The sequence below is a fragment of the Carettochelys insculpta genome, chromosome 11, assembly GCF_033958435.1.
Source record: "Carettochelys insculpta isolate YL-2023 chromosome 11, ASM3395843v1, whole genome shotgun sequence".
Classification (NCBI taxonomy): domain Eukaryota; kingdom Metazoa; phylum Chordata; order Testudines; family Carettochelyidae; genus Carettochelys; species Carettochelys insculpta.
The window spans coordinates 32,508,819-32,528,510 of record NC_134147.1 but is presented as its reverse complement, the minus strand read 5'-3'; the positions used below and the strand labels follow the sequence as shown (position 1 = coordinate 32,528,510).

At 43.5% G+C, this 19,692-nt stretch overlaps 1 protein-coding gene across 11 annotated transcripts in view; it reads left to right on the top strand.

Moving 5' to 3' along the window:
* The window catches only part of LMCD1 (LIM and cysteine rich domains 1), a 69,980-nt gene that overhangs the window by 18,190 nt on the left and 32,098 nt on the right, over positions 1-19,692 (top strand). For 2 of the 11 annotated variants that reach the window (XM_075005487.1, XM_075005488.1), the window contains 2 exons: positions 6,997-7,070; positions 10,757-10,841. The exons of 2 other annotated variants lie outside the window; for them this stretch is intronic. Coding sequence is in view for 2 of the 9 variants with exons in the window: in XM_075005479.1 (XP_074861580.1) it covers positions 2,646-2,680; positions 6,997-7,070 (109 nt within the window). In the remaining 7 variants the exon portion in view is untranslated. Of the gene's footprint in view, positions 1-2,286; positions 2,681-3,183; positions 3,436-6,996; positions 7,071-10,756; positions 10,842-19,692 lie in introns of those variants that run through there. 7 more of the 11 variants (XM_075005483.1, XM_075005485.1, XM_075005489.1 and 4 more) reach the window with 6 other exon arrangements.

The following is a 19,692-nucleotide window of genomic DNA, read 5'->3' as shown; positions in this document are numbered from 1 at the left end:
TACAATAAACCCCTGAGATAAAAACAACAAAGTTGTGCAGTGTTTTGGGTTAACATGACTGCTGTCACTGGCAGCAGCTGAGAGTCAGGCTCTCAGATGCCACCACTGACAGGACAGAAACTGAAGAGAGTACCAGCCCTAGTCAGTTTTTCCAGCTCCCCTCCACTGGCTGGAGCCAGGAAACTGACCGGGGCTGGTGCTCTCATCAGTTTCCTGGTGCCCCCACTTATGTGGGGGTCACAAGAATGACTTACATGGGGGGGGTGGCAGGGGTCTACTGCACTCAGCTAGTCAGCTGGGTGGGCTAGAGAGAAATGCTTGCTGGGGTGGGGGCAGGAGAGCAGCAGATCCAGCTTCCAGGGCTGATTTTTGCCCAATCCTACCCTAAGATGTGCTTTGTGATACTACTTCACCTCAAAATGGTGGGGGGTGGGGGTGGCATAAAGTGATATACCCAGAAAAACAAACATTAGAGAAACTACAAAAGATCACCTTTGAACATGCACCCAGCAATTCTGATGCTTTACCAGAAAAATCACCTAGAAATCTCCAGGAAGGGAGGACAATTTGGAGTTGTGGTATTTAATCTGTGGTGTTTTTTTTTTTTTTAATTTCTGCTCAGAATGGGGGAAACAAAGAAGCAAAAGGAATGTACTATACATATCTGAACATCTACACTGGCTGAAAAAGTGGGTCTGTCCCACAAAAGCTTACCTAATTATTTTGTTAGTCTTTTAAAGAGCTACTTGACTGCTTTTTTGTTTTGATAGTATATAGGCTAGCACGGCTTTCTCTCTGTTACTATTCAACTATATTTGGGTTTGTGGCTTTGTTTGGGGTGGTGAAATTTGTGAGCCCATTCTTATCCACAATGAATCACCCCTTCCCATCTGAAAGCCAGGATAAAATCTGCTATGTTTCACTTTAAACTCAATATTCAGAGAATTGTATGTGCTCAAAAGCTCAAATAAGAGTAGAAGTAGGAATTGCTAGCTGAAACACAATTATTTTTGCTGTTCCTATCAAAGCAGATCCTGCAAGTACAGCAATGTACTTTCGTTGAATTTAGGGCAGGTCTCATTATGTATACATAATTTCTCAGCGACTCTATTTTTTTTTTGATCTTGCCAGTTCCTTATGCATTTATGAATGTGATGTATTTTACTTTCTACAACCTACTTTCAAAGGATGGCACTTAGCATAGCTCTAAAGTCCAGTCACTCTGCCTTGTGCAGACTCTATACGCAAGACTTCAGCAGCTGCTTTTGATACAGCTCCATGTAAACACTGAGGCAGCTGTTTCCTTTTCTCTACAGTCATCACTGCACCAGTTGAACTATAAACAAAAGCAAACTATGAGCTCTGTCCTAGAATGTCTCGTGAAGATTTTGAGATAGGACAGTAGGCGGGAGTGACAACCCTTGTCTGGGAATTCAAGAAATGTTGATCATTTCGCCAAAATGCATATAAAACACAGAGGAATGATAAGAATCCTGAGGATGGGAACTGAGTTCCATACCAGTAAAACCCACTTTCCTTTTTTTAGGAGCTGTGGAACAGTCATTCTTTCTGGCAGATGTATGTTTTCACTGAGATTCTGACAGGAATGGAGCTGCAGACCTGTCCTACCTTTGCTCTCCTAATAGAACACTGCCCCCCCGCGCCCGCCCACCCCCGGATGCCTATCTAATAGCTAATACTAAATACCAGGACATTGGCAGAGACAAGAGTGCAGCAATTTCTGGCCTTGGTCAAATGACTCAATAGTTCTCATTCTGGTGTTTGGACTTTTTTTAGTAGTTTAGAATAGCTTCAAATAAACTAAAAGGAATGTTATTCACTCTTCAAGTGTCCCTGGAGATGTGGGTGCAGTGTACAGTTGTGTTTTGAAATCTAGATGGATCAGAAATGTCAACACAATGGATATAACAAACCAAAGGAAACAAAGAATATTCATAACACTGGGCACGCTCAATGCGATGAAGAAAGCCTTTTCCTCTATACTGAGTATTTACTGCTCCAACATAGTGCATTGTGGATGTATCTTTGTTTTCAGTGTTGGCATTGATTTGACTTTATTTCCCTCACACAGCCCCTGTGGTATTTATTTACTGGAGTTTATTTACTGGAGTTTATTATCCTTGTTCAGATTGTGCAGCGTTACCTGTATTGTACTGTGGATACCTGATATCTCTTACTTAATGTTTCTGCCCTGCTCTGATATAAAACCTTTTAAGGGGACTTGTGAGTTAGGCATCCTTTCCTACCAGTCCTAGTATTCTAATACATGCAAATAAACATCCATCTAAGGTGCACAACCCAGTTAAGCCATTGCAATAAGTAATTCAATTCTTAAAAAAAATTGTGCTCCATGGAACACTTCAAACCATCTAAATATGCACAAATTCATGAATTGTTGTTTTTCTTGCCCATGGGAATCCTTTTAAAGCTAGAATTGTTAATGTCTGAAATTCTTTGCAGCTGGAGGAACCCCACCCATAATATTCATGCTGTGCCTTAGCTGCATTTAACCCCAGCATTCTGGCTGGGTTAGTAAGTACTTAAAACCATTCTTGAGTGCAAGACTCTTTAGACTATACCAGAGGACTAGGACTAAGCAACATTTTTTCATTGTTTTGGAACAGCTTGGACTTCCTCGGCAATCTCCCCATGAGCCAAGGTAAAACTTGACTTTTTTTTTGCAAAAGTTTTGTTTTGAGGAATAGGGTATAAAACCTCACCTACACTCAGTGAATTCAGATAAAGGTTTTAGAAAGCCATTTAAAGGATACAGGCTGTCTTTGAATCGACACCTGAATTTGAAAAATAATACCTTGAGGTGGTTACCTGGGTGATTCACTAGTATGTATGAATTGTTTGCAAAACACTTCTTCTGAGACTAAAAATTCAATATGCTCTGTGCAAATGCAGAGGTCTCACCTAGGTAGGTGGGGATGAACTATTAAGATAAGCATTTGAAGAGCTAATTCTTCTGGGTAACTATAGGTAATGCTTTCAAAAGCACCTTGGCAATTTAAGAGTAGAAGTTTCATTGTAATTCTTGTAGCATTATTCTGCATGGTTCATTTATCCATACAAGGTGGCATTTTTAAAAGTGACTAACTTGAGTATAGACTTTCAACAGGCTATATGTGTGGCTTGAGTGATAAGGCCCAGAATGGGCAGCTAGCATTGCTGAGTTCTGTTTCAACTTGATCACTGATCTGCTGTATAACTCTGAGCAAACTCAGGATTTTAGGTCAAAGGTACCACTATGATCATGGGACCTCCTGCATAACACAGGCCACAGGATGTCTCTGAAATAATTCCTGCTTCAGGCTGAATAGCTGTGCTTAAACTGGAGCGTAGCACTCTCTAAATCACAGTTTTATTCTTTTTTAACTCCAAGTGATGATCAATCCACTGCAACCTTGGGTAAGCTGTTCCATAGAATGTTAGAAATGTGTACTTTATTTAGTCTGTTCAGCTTCAGATAGCTTTCAACTATTTTCTTTTTTTATATGATGCACTTAAAAGAAAACTGATTTTGTTTTTTGTAAACCAGTGCAGCTTTCCTTCCCTCAGCTGGGGTTTTCTGATCATCTTGTAACTTCACTCCCGTGCCTCCTTCCCTTTCCCATGATTTGCCTACCCTTTAAGGCTTTCAGAAGAAATGTCTTTTTACAGCACCTAGCAATCTTGACCCTAATTTTGGTTGAAGTCTTTAGTCTGGGAAACTATTGTAATGCAAATATTCAAATACATCCTTCTGCACAGGTTTTCAGACAAACTAAGCACATAGCTTGTACCCGTGGAAAGTGTTCTAACCATTTAGAAGTCTAGTGCATAAATAAGGCTATTTTGCTTTTAAAGATGGTCTGAGCCCTCTCTTCTTTAGGGCTGCTCTGCTGTTAAGCTGATCTGTGGTACGTAGTAGCAGGAAAAATTGCTATAATTTTTGAAAATGTAGATTGGAAAAAATCTAGGCAGTGTGTTTTATATAATGCCATTCACTCTGGATTCTGACACTTTCAGATTGACTCACTGATTTTTGTGGAAGGAATGTAAGTCTAAATTCATGTGGCTTACTTAACCATTTTAAAAGGTGACTTTTATGCTCTTCAATTTGAGTTATAGTAGACATATGTAACTGAAGCGTACTTTCAGTTTGTTTGATTGCTGCCTTACCAAAAACATCTCCAGGCAAAACTTTGCCATAACCTATATCCAAATAAGTCTGATGTAATTCTAAAAGCCCCCTCTTCCTGAATGTTTGTATAGAATGGTAATAAAGTGGAATGGCTAGTCATCACCCTTCTAATCTGTGGATCAAGTTAGTCTCTATGAACATGATAGTTCTTAAACTATGTTCTGCAGAACAGTGATTGCAGAAGAACTCACAGGTGTGCTGCAAGCATTTGGAAAAAATAATTCGGACTTTACAGTAAACCATTTTACAATGGCCTTGTTTCAGTATTTCCCATTAAGTTTATTTCTACATCTTGCGAGAGCTGTAGTGCTCTTACAGTACAGCAAGGTTGGCTAACATCATGCTAGCCTCCCCTCTCTTCTAATATTCTCCTGTCTGTGGTGCTGTAACAGCAATGCACTGTGGCACAGCTATGCTTTCAGTTAGCTGCTTGTTGTCCACCAGCATGAACATGCAGCATGTAAGATCATGCTAAGTGTGCTTATGGTACAAGGCTAAATTGCTTTCTGCTATCTCCACTCTCTTTGGTCTGATGCTTCTATGATTTATCATACTCTGTATCTGGTTTTAATAATAGAAAATCTATAACAATGTTACTACATCAGTGCTATGATAAAATGAAGTAATTTAGTGGGTTGTTTTACTGTTTTTGGTGGTAGGTTTTTTCTTTTGATCACTTTTTTCGAAGAATTTCATAGGTATAATGCATAAAATACATTACTGTTCGGTTTTCCATGGTCTTGGAGCTTAAGAAACACTGTCCTAGAATATACTTGTTTTTGGAAGGTGTAGTTCAAGCTTTGCCTTTCATCTTGGTGAAAGTAGCTCAGTCCTGATCTGTCCTGCCTTTGCTCTTCCAATGCTCATCACTGCTGAAGTAAAATCCATTGGCTAGTGCTTAAAATGAATGATTAGTAGTCAGACCCTGGCTTCACTTTCTGCTTCTGCCTGTGCCAAACTGCTAACATCAATGTTCTGATTTGCCATCTTCCCCACCCCCCCTCCCCAGTCCCCAGCTGTGAAATAAAGGGTAATTCTCTCAAAGGATGTCAAAGCTAACTTGAGCCCTGGTTGACCCTTGTGTGCAGCAGAAATGGTGTTTGGATGTGCAAAGGGTCTTCTCTTCTCTTCTTTCCCCTCACAACCAGCACAAATAAATAAATTGCTAATCTTAGTTTCACTGATTGTTAAAACATGGTCTCCAAATTATACACTTTTCCTAAAACTGGAAGGGATCTTGGGAGATCACCTAGTCTGGTCCCCTGGACTCTTGGCAGGACCGAGCACCATTGCTGACCTCTATTTGCCCTAATCCCTTGATGGCCTCCTCAAGGATTGAGCTCATAAGCCCAGGTTTAACAAGCCAATGCTCAAACCACTGAGCTATCCCTCCCCCTGCAAGGCCCATTTGGCCCATACCTACTACACTGGGATCCTGGTTTGTAACTGGGGCTCCTAGTGCTACAGCAGTACATGCAACCTCTATCCCTTCCGCTGTTACCCTTCTCTCCCCAGTCCAGTGTTTTTCTAGAGGGGTGGGGGTAATGAGGCTCCAATTGTTGGGTCCTCTGATTACTACTGAGACTCCCATAACTAGGAGGGTCCTAAGCCCTGCCCTTGTTTCTTCAAGCTTTCCCATTTGCAAATCCTCCAGTAGAGATGGAGGAAGGCTATATAGGACCCTCCTCACACTTCTGCCTAAGCCTGTGGAGCTGACTGGCCTGAGACAGAGCAGAGAATAGTCTGCATCCTAACCATAATGCAGTCTCTGCAATGTCCCACTGTTCTCCTATATAACACCTTGACCTCCATTATCTGGGACAGATTTGTACTCTCCTTAATACTGACAGTGCTAAATCTTACTCTGGCCTTAATTTTTGTGAAGCTCTGTAAGGTGATTACAAGAAAATTGCTATACTGTGACTTTGCAATTGTAATAGGCAGATAAATCAGTACACCAAAGGTAAGTGTAATGGGCTTTAAGAATAAACTGTTGTTTTTATATTCTCGGGGCTGGTGTAATTAAATACAGATATATAGCCTATTGCCTTAATGGGATTTATTGGCCTTCTCTTTGAACTTGTTTTTCATACAATCACAACATAGGATGAAGTGTTCTGTCCTAGTCATGCTTCTGAGGCATAAAGTATTTGCCGCCATGCTCCATGGCTAAAACAATGGTCACACTGTCTGCAGCCAGGACACTGAAGGAAAACAAATTTTACAGAGTATAAACTTGTCTTGCTGGCAAACTGTACTTTCAGTCAACACTTTTTTTTGTTGTCCAGCTGCGACTGAAGTAAAATGAAACTTAAAATTTGAGTAATAGCTTTCAAAAATGCTGTAGTTATGGTTCTGCAAGGTAAAAGAAGCAGGAGTGCTTTTACTTGCCCCTGAACAATGCTGCATATGACTTGATAGTCCAATAGCTGTATTTCCTGGCAAGGCCATGACCTACCCTCTTTTGTGAGACCCCATCACACCTGACTGCATCCCACAGCCAGTGCAGGGGGGAAACAGTGGCTAGGCAAGTGCTACCATGCCCTGTAAGATTAAATGGTGCATACAGACCCATGGCTCCCTACTGGTCAGTGGAGATAACTGAATGCAAAGGGCAGGCAGAGGTGTGATGCAAGAGAGGACTGAAGAAGTCTGTTCCCTGAGAGGTATGTTGGAGGTCTGCAGAATTAAAGACTTCTCAGCTGCTCAGAGGTGCCGCTGCACTGCAGCGTCTGGTCCTTAACTTCAAAATAGTTGTTACATTTATACTCTACTTGTTGTTCCAGGCTGCTTAAGTGGCAACACCAAGCCAATTTTCCTTGGGGCTATCACAGGATCTGTTGAACAACACCACATCCAGGTGAGCCCCTTAATTTGTAATACCTTCAGCCTGAACAGTCACTGCCTGGTAACCTTGCTTTGAGGCTCTGAGCAGGCAGTAAAACTACAGTAGTGCTGTTTCTGACAGTGCTTGAAAGCCCTTTATCCCTAGAGCTGTAGATTGGGATTGTTCAGACCATAAGATCCTGACTATCAACAGGCTTTGGGCCAATTTGTATAAAACTGGGAAGTACTTGGGTGTTCACTTGGACATTACCTCCAATGAGGGTGGAGGACTCGCCCTCTGAGGGGTCTGTGCTGGCTGTTGTCAGAAAACATCTGTTCAGCGGTGAGAGGCCTCAGAGTTCAGCCTGTTCCAGTGAAGCCAAATCCACGGTTTAGTCATCTCCATTACTATAAGCAACTTGTCCCGAGTTTAGGGAACCATGTTTCCCATGATCTGTCTCTTTGGTGTGCTGCAAAAGCCACTCTGACTGAGGCGTAGGGCTTTAGGGTCTCATTTAGAAGCCTTGTGAGGGATAGTGAGCACATGCTAAGATGTGAGGACATAGCTCTGCCCCTAATCCTTGCACGGTAAGTGTAATGCACATCAATGCCAGTTTTACAGATTCTACCAAGCCACGCTCCTGCTCCTATTAAGGCCTTACTCTGCTAGCACTTAGAGCGCAGCACAGCTATACTGAGGCTGCCAGAATTGATCACTCAGTAAGGATGTCAAGGCTGATTTTCCTTCCCCCCGCCCCCCACCCACTGACACTCCAAGTGCAGAAGGTGGGGTCCCACAACAGACCTTAGAAATACCTTGCCCCTGTAAAGGCTTCTGCATAAAGGCTTCCTGAGATGACCAATTCCCTGATCCTGGGCGGTAGTTGCCACGACCCAAATGGGAAACCCTTCTTCAAAACCCACGAAGACACACTTGAGGTGTTGCCCGGGTGGGGGGTAACGTTAAGCTCTTAACCTTCCCTTTGGAGAGCCTGAAAACAAATAAGTAAGCTGCAATCTGATAGATGACCTATGCATATACATGAGCCCTGCTCTGAGATACAGGAATCAAATCATTGCGTTTTGTTTTGTTTTTTAAAAAAAAAGGGGGGGCAGATTTATTAGCAAAACAAAAGATTGGCATGATAAAGCCTACTTGGTTGCTAGGTGTCAAAGAGCAACTAAAAAAGTAGGTTACAGCAAATTGAATTATTTCCTGGGGATTCTGTTTAAAAGTTACAGGGGTATACGTCAGCAAGCCTAAAGTCCTGCACTAAATCCGAAATAAAAAAAAAAAAAATATTTCCTTTCTGCTTGCATATCTGTTTGCCCAGAACTCCTTGTTACCTAGATATTTATTGAATTCCTTACACTTGCTCAGGATTAAACATCTGTCTGTGTGTCTCTCTCTCCTCCTGCCACACAAGAAAAAGATTGCTTAGCAGGCAACAGCTTCAGTTCAGAAGTTCCCCTCTTCCCATTGGCTAACCTGACTGCTTGCCAACAAATAACCTGATCTCTCTCTGGATTTAACCCTTTTCAGGCATTCATTCCTGACAAAGGATTTCATCCCTGGAGCAACAATAAGGCTATGCCTACACTAGAGGGTTCTGTTGACAAAAGACAGATTCCTCTGGAGTGTCCAGATTCCCAAGGCAGTCTCTTGACAGTAAGTGGACCAAACGCAGCACTTTTGTCGACAGCTGTACCCTGCTCCCCACAAGGAATACTATTTCTATGACCGATCTGTTGACAGAAAACCCTGTCTGCTGTGCTGCTGCTTGGCAGTTTTGCTGATAGAACAGCCAGGCAGACTAGCCACTCTGACCGAGCTGATCATTCTTGCGATCCACTTGGCAGTTTGGCCACGATCTGCCAACAAAATTTTTGTTGGGAGATATCTTGCAACAAACTTCTGTCAACAAATATCTCTAATCTAGATCTAGCCTAAAGCAGCTTGAAACATTGCATCTCTATAGTGCCTGCCTAAAATGTGAAGGATTAATCTCCTCCTGCCAAACTTAGGTGGGATGGTAAATTCCCAGGAGTATCTGTTTCACTTCAACCTCAGTGTCAAAAACTAACATAATAGAGGGAAACCATTGTCAATCACTTTCTTTTGCTTTAGCCTTCTCTAGTGCTAGGGGGTACAGTCCTATCTTCACAGGAGTGGTCAAACTACCTCTAAATGGAATGGCCCAGATCCTCTGCTGGTTTAATGACTTCCTGTCAGTGCTGATCCCCTCAAACAAAAGGGGAGACTGACAGTGTAAGTGTGGTGCTTTCTGCCACTTCAGAATCTGGCCCATCGTTGATATGTTCTTGAATGGAAAAGCACACTTAGCCCATTCTACTACCAGCTCTTTAGGAATTTACGAATTTCCTTGGCACTTAACACCCTTTTAAATACCAAAAAATTTAACTTAAGCGATCAGATAAAAGCCAAAAACAAAATCCAAAAATACACAATCTGGTAAGTAGCGTGTGGTTGTGGGTTTTTTCCCCCCCCCTCCTTCCAGGGAATTTGTGGACACTCAGCTTATTTTAAAGGGTTATAGCTTGAAATGGCACCTCATCTTTCCCAGCTGCTCTCCATAAGGATGCTTGTGCCTATGAAGAGTCACAAAATCGGAGACAGAGTTCATGAGCACTTGTTTTACATTATCTTGCTGTTTAGTCTTAGCCAGGACTCATTTATGTGGGGAGGTTGTTTTGTAATCCAGACCCTTAAATGGGGGTGGGGGTGGAGGTTATAAAGCATCACTTTCTTGGCAGGAAGTACAGCTGATTAAGTGCCTAATATAAACAAAGGCTCATATATATGACCAGCCACTTCACAAGGATGCAAATAAGTGACTGAAACACTGCTTCATTCTGCTGAGGAAGAACACATGTGCAGTCTCCTGAATGTGCATCTGAAATGGATAGGAGAAGAGGGGAAGCCACTGGCCAGCAGACATGACCTGCACAGCCAAACAACTGAAGTAGTGCAGCAGACAGGCACTCTGCCCTTAAGCAGCTGGAAGCTCTAGGGGTGTGTTACACTTTCGCACAGCACAGTGCCCCAGATGCATGATGGAAATAGTGCCGGTGCACAGGATTGTGTTTGAAAAATGCATGTGGTTTCTGGGGTAAGTGGCTACTTAAGAGCTCTGTACTTTTGGGGATCCTACAGTGCAGAGCTCTGAGTCAACCAGTGATGTGCAATTGCACCTTCCAGACATAGCTCTAGAGCAGGGGTGATCAAACTTTTTATTATGTCAGACCCCACTCTTCATCCCTACAATTAGCAGGGCCTCCCAGCCTTTCCAGTCTAATCCGAACCAGCTGGAATTTTAGTTGTGGGTGGGTGGGTTTTTTAAACATACATGAACCTTTTGGCTTGTATATGAAAATAAGTACATGGCGTGTAAGAGCTTTATTAATTGGTATAGAGATGTGAAGACCATACAGAACAAACAAACAATATATTTCAGTATTTTTTTTTAATGAGATGGAGCTGAAGACCCAGCAGCTGATCATGATTCACCTCACCATGAAATTTCATGCCCTCCCCAAAAATGCCCCCTACGTTGCCACCCCTGCTCTAGAGGACACCCACACTGTCCAAGATACCGTAAAGTGTTCCATCAGGAGCCAGTGTTTATCTAGAAGAGCCCAGCCCTACACAATATCTGGACACTTATTTATTTTTCTCCCTTGTTCCCTGTTCTGTGTTAGGTCTGGATCTATTTACACCAGGTTGGCATCGTACTGGTTCACATACCTAGTATCAAAAGGAGCAGATTTGTCATACTGTGGAAAGGTACAAAATCAAAGTACTCCAGGAAAGTTAGCTGCATGTTGCTCCTTATTTCTGGGGCATGGAATTCACTGTGGCAATCGATCAAGTGGGAAAGGGGAGTGATAGGAGATCTCTTATTGCTGTTTGACTGATTTCCTGATCCTACATTTGCCTCTGAATAATTTCATTTTTTCATAAAGAAATGAACCATCTGTTTTATATCTCTAAATCAAAGCAAATGGCCATGTGGAAAGGCTGAACTGCATAATCCAAGAAGTGAACCACTAGTTGATATTAGCAGCTGAAGATAAGAAGAGTTAATTAAATCTCCCATATAATAAATCTGATCTTTTTTTCTTTTTAAAAGTCCTTTGCTCAAGTTGAGTAAATGTGAAACCTGGATGCACAATAGGTTATGTTGCAAAGGAGGATAGTTGGCAAAGTGGCTGTGTTGGCTAGACAGCAAGGGAGCTGGTGAAACCTGCTTCATCTTGCTCATCCTGATAAGCACTTCAAAACTTGGCTTTGCTTTTGTTCACTTATTTCCTCTTCAATAGGAGGAACTGATTAGCACAGACTGCATAGCCTCACCATCGTAGCAGAAGAGTGCACGCTAACAGGTGCTGCTGAATGGTTAACCTATGAGTGCAAACCCTGGTATAACATGTAAGCTCCTTCAGGCACTGTATGGAGCCTCCAGAACACTCAGGCCCTTACCTGGAACATGATTCTCTACACTTTTATCCCTCTCTAGGTGCTAGATTGGGTGTTAGAATCATAGAAGAGTAGGACTGGAAGGGACCTCGAGAGGCCATCAAGTCCAGCCCCCTGCCCTCATGGCAGGACCAAGCACTTTCTACACCATCCCTGAAAGCCATCTATCTAACCTCTTCTTAAATATCTCCAGTGATGGAGATTCTACCACCTCCCTTGGCAATTTGTTCAAGTGTTTGATCACCCTGACAGTTAGGAACTTTTTCCTAATGTCCAACCTGAACCTCCCTTGCTGCAATTTCAGTCCATTGCCTCTTGCTCTATCCTCAGAGGCAAGGAAGAACAAGTTCCCTCCCTCTGCCTTATGACACCCTTTTAGATACCTGAAAACTGCTATCATGCCCCACCCTCAATCTTCTCTTTTCCAAACTAAACAAGCCCAATTCTTTTAGCCTTTCTTCATAGGTCATGTTCTTTAGACCTTTGATCATTCTCGTTGCTCTCGTCTGGACCCTCTCCAATTTCTCCACATCCTTCCTGAACTGCAGTGCCCAGAACTGGACACAATACTCCAGCTGAGGCCTAACCAGCGCAGAGTAGAGCAGGTTAGGGCCTCCATCTCTGACCAACTCATGTAAATAAAGTCTGTTCAATACATAGGTTCAGAAAAGGGATGACAAACTGTAACAAGGCTTAACAAAAGTCAATGTGTGGCAGGTGAGGGCTGCATTTACACAGTCACTATGTAAATCAGCATCTTATAAAGCACCTCCATACCAGATTGAAATCTCTTAAAGTCAGCAGGCTGACTTCTGGTGAGCTTTGAATCAGGCCCATAATGCCAGTATTTATACTGGGATAAGTCTCTGCCGTCTCAAACACTCTAAAACAAGGTTAAAAGTGGAATATATCTTGGAACGTCTGTCCATTTTCTAGATGTCCACTGACTCTCTCTAATGTGTCTACAAGGGACTTACATTTAGACCTTTGACTGACCTAGAGCCCACTGGGTGGGGGTCCCCCACCCCTGCACACACCTTGACTCCACTATATTGTCTTCTGTGGTCTGTGTAGCATAATGTCTCTAAATGAGTTTTATTTCATCCCCTTGTTTTTATTTAAAAGTCAAAACATTGACTTACGTTCTACCAAACTGTTGACTTTCTCTGGTTGCAAACATTACATATCCATTCAAATCCTCAGACCCTATTCTATGTTTTAATGCACTGTTGCAAAACTGATGATCTTGTCATTGGCTTCCCAAAAGACTTCTGCACTGTTTTATAGCTTTTGAGATGTTGGTGGGAAGGGGGCCATCCATTTCCAGACAAACTATGTATATCTCCAGGACTGAGGGGTCTCACTCTTCAAGGACTTGTGGCAATATTTCTTTTCCTAGCTATGCTAGATCATGGATTTACAGTCTCGGGTCAGCTGTGTCCTTTGCTTATAGCCAGTTTGCCCCATTATACTATACTACCAGCTGGTGGATTTTTGTCTCTTACATCCTCCAGGCACACTAACAAGACGGTAAACTAATATTTGGGACCACATGTGGTGGAGCAAGTTGGGTAAAAAGCATTTATGGAAATGCCAAGTCTTAAAGTAGTGGCCAGACAAAACCATTGCTTTAAACACCTCTGAACTTCCTTCAGCAGGTTAAAAATCTAGAACTGAATGGAATCTGAATTTAGCAGCCTTGGCTCTCATATGGGTCTAAGATTATTATTATTATATATTATTAGAATGTATTTTAAGGGGTTAGGTACGCTTCATCCCAGTAGTTTACATTTTATACAGCTGATAAATTCAGCTGGCACCTTGCATTTGCTCAAAGTAATCTGTAAATGCTGACCTCATTGAACAAGAGGAAACTGACACTAACTTTTTTGGCAAGGGACCTTGGAGAAACTGAAACTAGAGGAGGAATGGAGTGCTAACTTCTAACTCTTCTTCCCTTTATTTGGGTGATCAAGGATAAATAGTAGGCATCCTTCAGTCTGCATAGACTATGAATCGCGCCCTTTAAAGTTTCAATTGAGGACTTCATTTACAGCGTCTATTGTGACTATAAAGACCCACACGAGAGTGACAGTCCTTGCTGCATCTCTTGCAGATGTAGTGGGTGTCTGGCAAGTCCTTTATTGTGCTTTGTGTGCTCGCTTCTCCTCTGCTAGCTGTCTGATCTTCAACTTGCCCTTCTGAAGGCCCTTGTGTAACCCCTGCCTCCATCTGCTGCGGTCGTCTGCTAGATGTCTACCTCTCTGAGGTCTCTCTTGCAGACATCTTTGTAGCGCAACTGGGGGCATCCGGGAGGTCTTTTGCCAGAGGCTAGCTCACCATACAGGATGTCTTTTTGGAATCCTTCCATCGTTCACCTGTGGACGTGGCCAAGCCAGCGGAGTCAACGCTGCCTGAGGAGGGTGTGCATGATTGGGATTCCAGCTTGCTTGAGGACGGCAGTGTTGGTCACTCTGTCCTTCCATGATAATCCAAGGATGCGCCTGAGGCAGCGCAAGTGGAAGACGTTCAGCCTCCCTTCCTGGTAGGCATACAGGGTCCAAGTCTCGCTGCCATAAAGGAGGGTGCTGAGGATGCAGGCTCTGTAGACTTGCATTTTGGTGTGAGTGTACAGCTTGTTGTTCCACACTCTCTTGCTGAGTCTAGACAGAGTTCTGGCCGCTTTTGCGATCCTCCTATTTAGCTCTGTCCAACGACAGGGTGTCAGTGATGGTGGACCCAAGGTAAACAAACTCGTGGACAACCTCTAACGTATAGTTGTCAATGGTAATTGATGATGGGGATTCAGCAACATCCTGACAGAGTACGTTCGTCTTCTTTAGGCTGATGGTAAGCCCAAAGTCCTTGCACACTTTGGAGAACCAATCCAGCAGTTTTTGAAGCTGGTCTTCTGTGTGAGACACTACAGCAGCATCGTCTGCGAACAGCATGTCTCTGAGGACTTCTCGCACCTTGGACTTCGCTTTCAGCCTTGCAAGGTTAAACAGTTTTTCCCATCAGATCTTGTGTGCAGCAAGATGCCCTCCGAGGATCCAAAGGCATGCTTCGGGAGGAGTGCGGAGAAGATCCCAAACAATGTCAGAGCAAGCACGCATCCTTGTTTGACGCCACTCCTGATTCTGAAAGCATCCGATAATTCGCAGTCATATATGGGATGGTTCCTCTCATGTTTTCGTGGAACGACTGGATCATCTTCAGTAACCGTGGAGGACAGCCTATCTTGTGGAGCAGTTTGAACAGACCATCCCTGCTGACCAAGTCAAAAGCCTTGGTCAAGTTGATGAAGGCTATGTAGAGTGGCTTTCTCTGCTCCCTGCACTTCTCCTGCAGCTGCCTTAGAGAGAAGACCATATCAACGGTAGACTTCTCTGCGTGGAATCCACACTGCGATTCAGGGTACACACTCTCAGCAATCTTCTGGAGTCTGCCAAGGATGACGCGAGCGAACAGTTTACCAGTGACGCTTAGGAGGGAGATTCAATGGTGGTGGTTGTTGTTGCAGTCGCTTCTGTCTCATTTGTTCTTAAACAATGTTACAATGTTAGCATCACGCATATCCTGTGGAACCTCACCCTCTTTCCAGCACAGGCGCAGTAGCTCATGCAGGGGTTCCAGGAGTGTGTCCGCAGCACATTTGATTACCTCTGGTGGTATACCATCCTGACCAGGGGCCTTTCCAGCTGCAATGCTGTCGATGGCTGTCTTCAGTTCATCCACAGTCGGTTCTTGATCCACTTTGTCCATTACTGGTAGGAGCTCGACGGCATCAAGGGCTGTCAACCACAACGTTCTCGCGTGAGTACAGCTCGGAGTAGCGCTCAACCCAGCGCTCCATCTGTTTGGCTTTGTCAGCGATGACTTCACCAGATTTGGATTTCAGAGGTGCCATCTTCATACCCTCGTACATTCCTCTGAGATTACCAAAGTCGGCACAGGTCTGAATGCTGCTGCATAGCTGGAGCCAGTAGTTGTTGGCACAGCGCCTGGCTGTCTGCTGTACTGTTCTTCTGGCCTCTCTCTAAGTGCTTGCTGGGTACTCTGGCTCAGTGAGCATTTGTACTCCAGGAGTGCAGCGCGCTTCTTTTCAATGACTGGAATCATCTCATCGGAGTTAGCTTCGAACCAGTCGTTCATGTTTCTAGCTCTGCTTCCAAACACCGACAAGGCCGTGTTGTAAACTGTATCCCTCAGATGTTGCCATTTGGATGTCGCATCGATGCCCCCAGGGCCGCTGCACAGATTTTCCTGGAGGGTCTCTGAACTTTTCAGCTTTCTCCGAGTTTGTGGTCTTTCTGGCGTCAATGCGGCGCCTTCCAGCAGGTTTAGAGTGGTACAGCTTCTTGGGTCTCAGCTTGAGCTTGGAGCAAACTAGCGAGTGATCTGTATCACAGTCAGCACTATGATAGCTGCGTGTCAGAAGTACGTTTTTGAGGTTATTACACCTAGTGATGACCACATCTAGTTGATGCCAGTGCTTCGAGCGTGAGTGTCTCCACAACACTCTGTGCTGTGGCTTCGTTCGGAGAAATGTGTTTGTGATGCACAGATTGTGGTATGTGCACAGGTCAAGGAGATGCTGTCCATTGTCATTCATTTTTTTTTTTTTTCCCACACCGAAGTGTCCTAAGCAGGAAGGCCATGAGGCCCAATCAGCTCCAACTCTTGCATTGAAGTCACCCAAGATGTACAGTTGTTCACGAGCAGGTATTTGCGCTACAGCAGCACTAAGCACATCGTAGAACTTGTCTTTTACTTCTGGTGTGGCGTACAGGGTTGGGGCATAAGCACTGATCAGGCGGACAGGACCGGCGCAAGTTTGAAGCATGATCTGAAGAAGTCTTTCTGATCCGCCCATCACTAAATCCACCATTTGTAGAAGGGTGTTTCTGACAGCAAAGCCAACACTAAATACACTAACTAATACTCACGATAAATGAGCCTTTTAATAATTTAATTCCAAAATCTCTAGATCTTTCTCTTTGGCTGTTTCTATGCATGCCACTCTCACTAATAAACAGCCCAAAATATGCATAAGGTCATGCAATTTGGAGTCTGAAAGACGTTCCTCTGGACTCCAAAATGCCATTTAGAAGCGTGGCCCCCTGGGGGTCTTCCAGAGGGAAGTCTTTCTTCCGGATGTCCGTTCTTCCCAAAAGTCTTCAGGAAGAAGGGGCCTCCAGAAGACCGCCCCAGGGGGCTGTGCTTCTAAACAGCATTTTGGAGTCTGAAAGAGTGCCTTCTGGACTCCAAATCCTGTGACCTTATGGTAATGAGTTATGGGTAATTTGCATCTGTGCCTTATTAGCATATTTTGGGCCATTTATTAGCATGCCACTTTAAAGTGGCGTGTAGAAACGGCCTTTCTGTTTTGAGAAAGTTACATTATGGTTGTTAGGGGGTTCTATCCATTTGAAACTTAGGGAATGTCTAAATAGCCTTTTTATTAATGAAAATTCAAGGGAAAAATCTAGTTTACTCAAACCACCTTGAAAAATTTCTACAGCTTTGAAGGCGTGATATGGCTCTCAAGAGAACCTCTGAGGAAGTATCTGCTAGTATTTGGACTAGACCTATGAATAGATCTCTGCGTATATATAAACTTTATCTGCAGCTGCATCTACAAAAATGGCGTGCTTAGACATCCGTGTGTTGTCTTGTGGATGTGGATACAAATGTTCCCTCTAACTTTTTCCATCCACGTGGAGATGTGGGAGCTCTGCTAATGTTTGGAGTGGTGGTGCACATCTGGCAGTGTATCATCTAGGCAACATTTGAATCCCTCCTAGGTGGCCTGAAGTAGGTAGATGTGGATTTGCTGGGGTCTACCTATCCATCTTTGTTGCCATGAACCATGTAAAGACATGGGTTTTGTGTAACTTAGTGGAAGGTACATGAAAGTGCAGACCCAAATATTGAGTGCTGTTTTCTTAACTTCTGTGCCTTTTTCCAACCTTTTGATTGCAAAGTTTCACATTTGGACTGGGGGGAAGGAGGAATATAATTGCCCAGTTCAGTCTTCCCTATTCTCACAACTCTTCTACATAATAATGTAGGGGGAGGGAAGGAGTTAATCCCAGATTTGTGACAGTGAAAAATACACTAATTTTATGCATCAATATTCTAAGAAAGGTAGCTAGTACTGCCTGTTAAGGTTGCACAACACTTCCCATCATAACACCACCTCCTGAGTTGCTTTAAACATTTGGCTCCATTTTTTTCCCCGCCCCGCTGTCTGCCTGGGGCAGATTTTTCTTCTTTGATCAAAACAGTTCAGTTGTTCCCAAGCCTAGGGGTGGGGGGAGGGGGGAACTGATATTGGATTTTTCCCAGGTGGGTGGTATTAATTTTAATGGTCCATTTCTTTTGAAAAACTGGAGTGCTTGTAGTCATGTTCTAGGGAAGGCATTGGCAAAAGGAGTCCTTTTTGTAAGGCATGGGACTTTGAGTCCTGGGAAAATCTGCCTTAACTTTGCCAAATGATAACCCTGGAGGGAGGGAAGTGGGTGAAAGGAGGAAACTTCAACTTGTGTGTGGCCCGGTGGAGACTTGTTAGATCTGTGGCATTCAACACACTAGCCATGAGCCACATGTGGCTATTTGGCTGGTTGAGTGTGGCTAGTTGGCTTGAACAATAAACATATTTTCAGAATAATACAGTGAGTTCACTATAGCCGTGGCTACTGCTTCAGAACTGGCTGTACCGCACAGTTCTAGATCTTTTAACTGTCTTCCCTGAAGATTCTGTGCACAGTGGGGATGCTCTGCTCTGGGCTGCAGTTCTGACTTGAGACAGGCTCCCAGCTACTCCTCTGAGCTCACCTGAGGCTGTGTGCAGGAGGGACTGAGTGCTTTATTTTCGTAGCCTCCATGTAACTGTACACAAATGTATCCTGGAGTAGCTCTAATGAGTTATGTGAGAATATGGGTGTTGAGCTACTAATGGAATCTGTCTCTTTAAGAACAGACAATATATTTAAGACTGAGAGCCATGAGGTATGAGACACTTTGTCTGTGTCTGGAACTCCAGAAAGGACAGAGCGTGATTCAGGAGATCCAGAAACCCAGGCAACACTAGCACTTACAGGAGACTGGATGTGTTGAGCTATTGCTATGGCGGCAAAAATACTTACCAGTCGAAGTCATTTAGTCCAAATCCTGTGAAGTTTAGGAGGGTTTAAATGCTGCTACCATCTAAGGCAAGTTTGGATCTTTAAATGAGATTTGTTTAAACCAGTTCCCATGTCACACCCTCACTCTAATGCAAAACACAGTAGCAAAAGCTTTTGGGATGGGGACTGTCTCCTACTGTTGGCTTGCACAATGCCTGGGTAGTGGGAGCCTGAGCTCAGTTGTGTCCTCTAGTGGAAAAAGCCTGTATCGGGCCAAAACTGCATTATTTGCTCTGTTTGAGAGAGTTAGCAAAATCTTAATTTTCACTCTCCCCCCTGGGAATGAGTAAGGGAGGAGCTCAAAGGGCCTAAGAGTTAAACATGTTATGGGGTCGGTCTTAGTTATACATTTCATGAATGTTTTTGTTATTGGTAAGGAGGGGTACAAATGAATTCAGTTTCAAACTCTGTGTGATGTTTTTTTAGAACTGTCTATCAGAGGTAGGTGTCTAAGGCTAGGCCTACCCTAAAGGAGAAGGTCAACTTAAAGTATGCAGCTCCAGCTATGTTAACGACCTATCTGGAGTCGACCTACCTTAGTTCGAGCTTCTGTGCCATCTCCGCTGCAGGAGGTCATTGGAAACCAGTGCTTCTGTTTTAATTGCCTTATTCCTCCCAAGGAGCAGGAAGACCATTACTGATAGGCATGCACTGTGAGTTCAGTTTAGCATGTCAATACTAGACACTCAGATGAATTCTGGAAGATCAACTGCGACATCATCGATCTTCCCTGTAGTGTAAACATGCCCTAAAAGTCTTTAGACCTACTTAGGGTGGGAGTTATGACACCAGCTGAAATTCCAGATTTCACTATCGCTTCTCCATAATTTTTCATGTAGAATTCTTTCATTCTTGGCATCTGTCATACCTTTTTAAATTCTCTAAATTCAGAAAGTCACATTTGATAAATCAGTGCACATGCACACAAACACTTTGTATAAACTTAGCTTGTCATCTATCCTGAACAC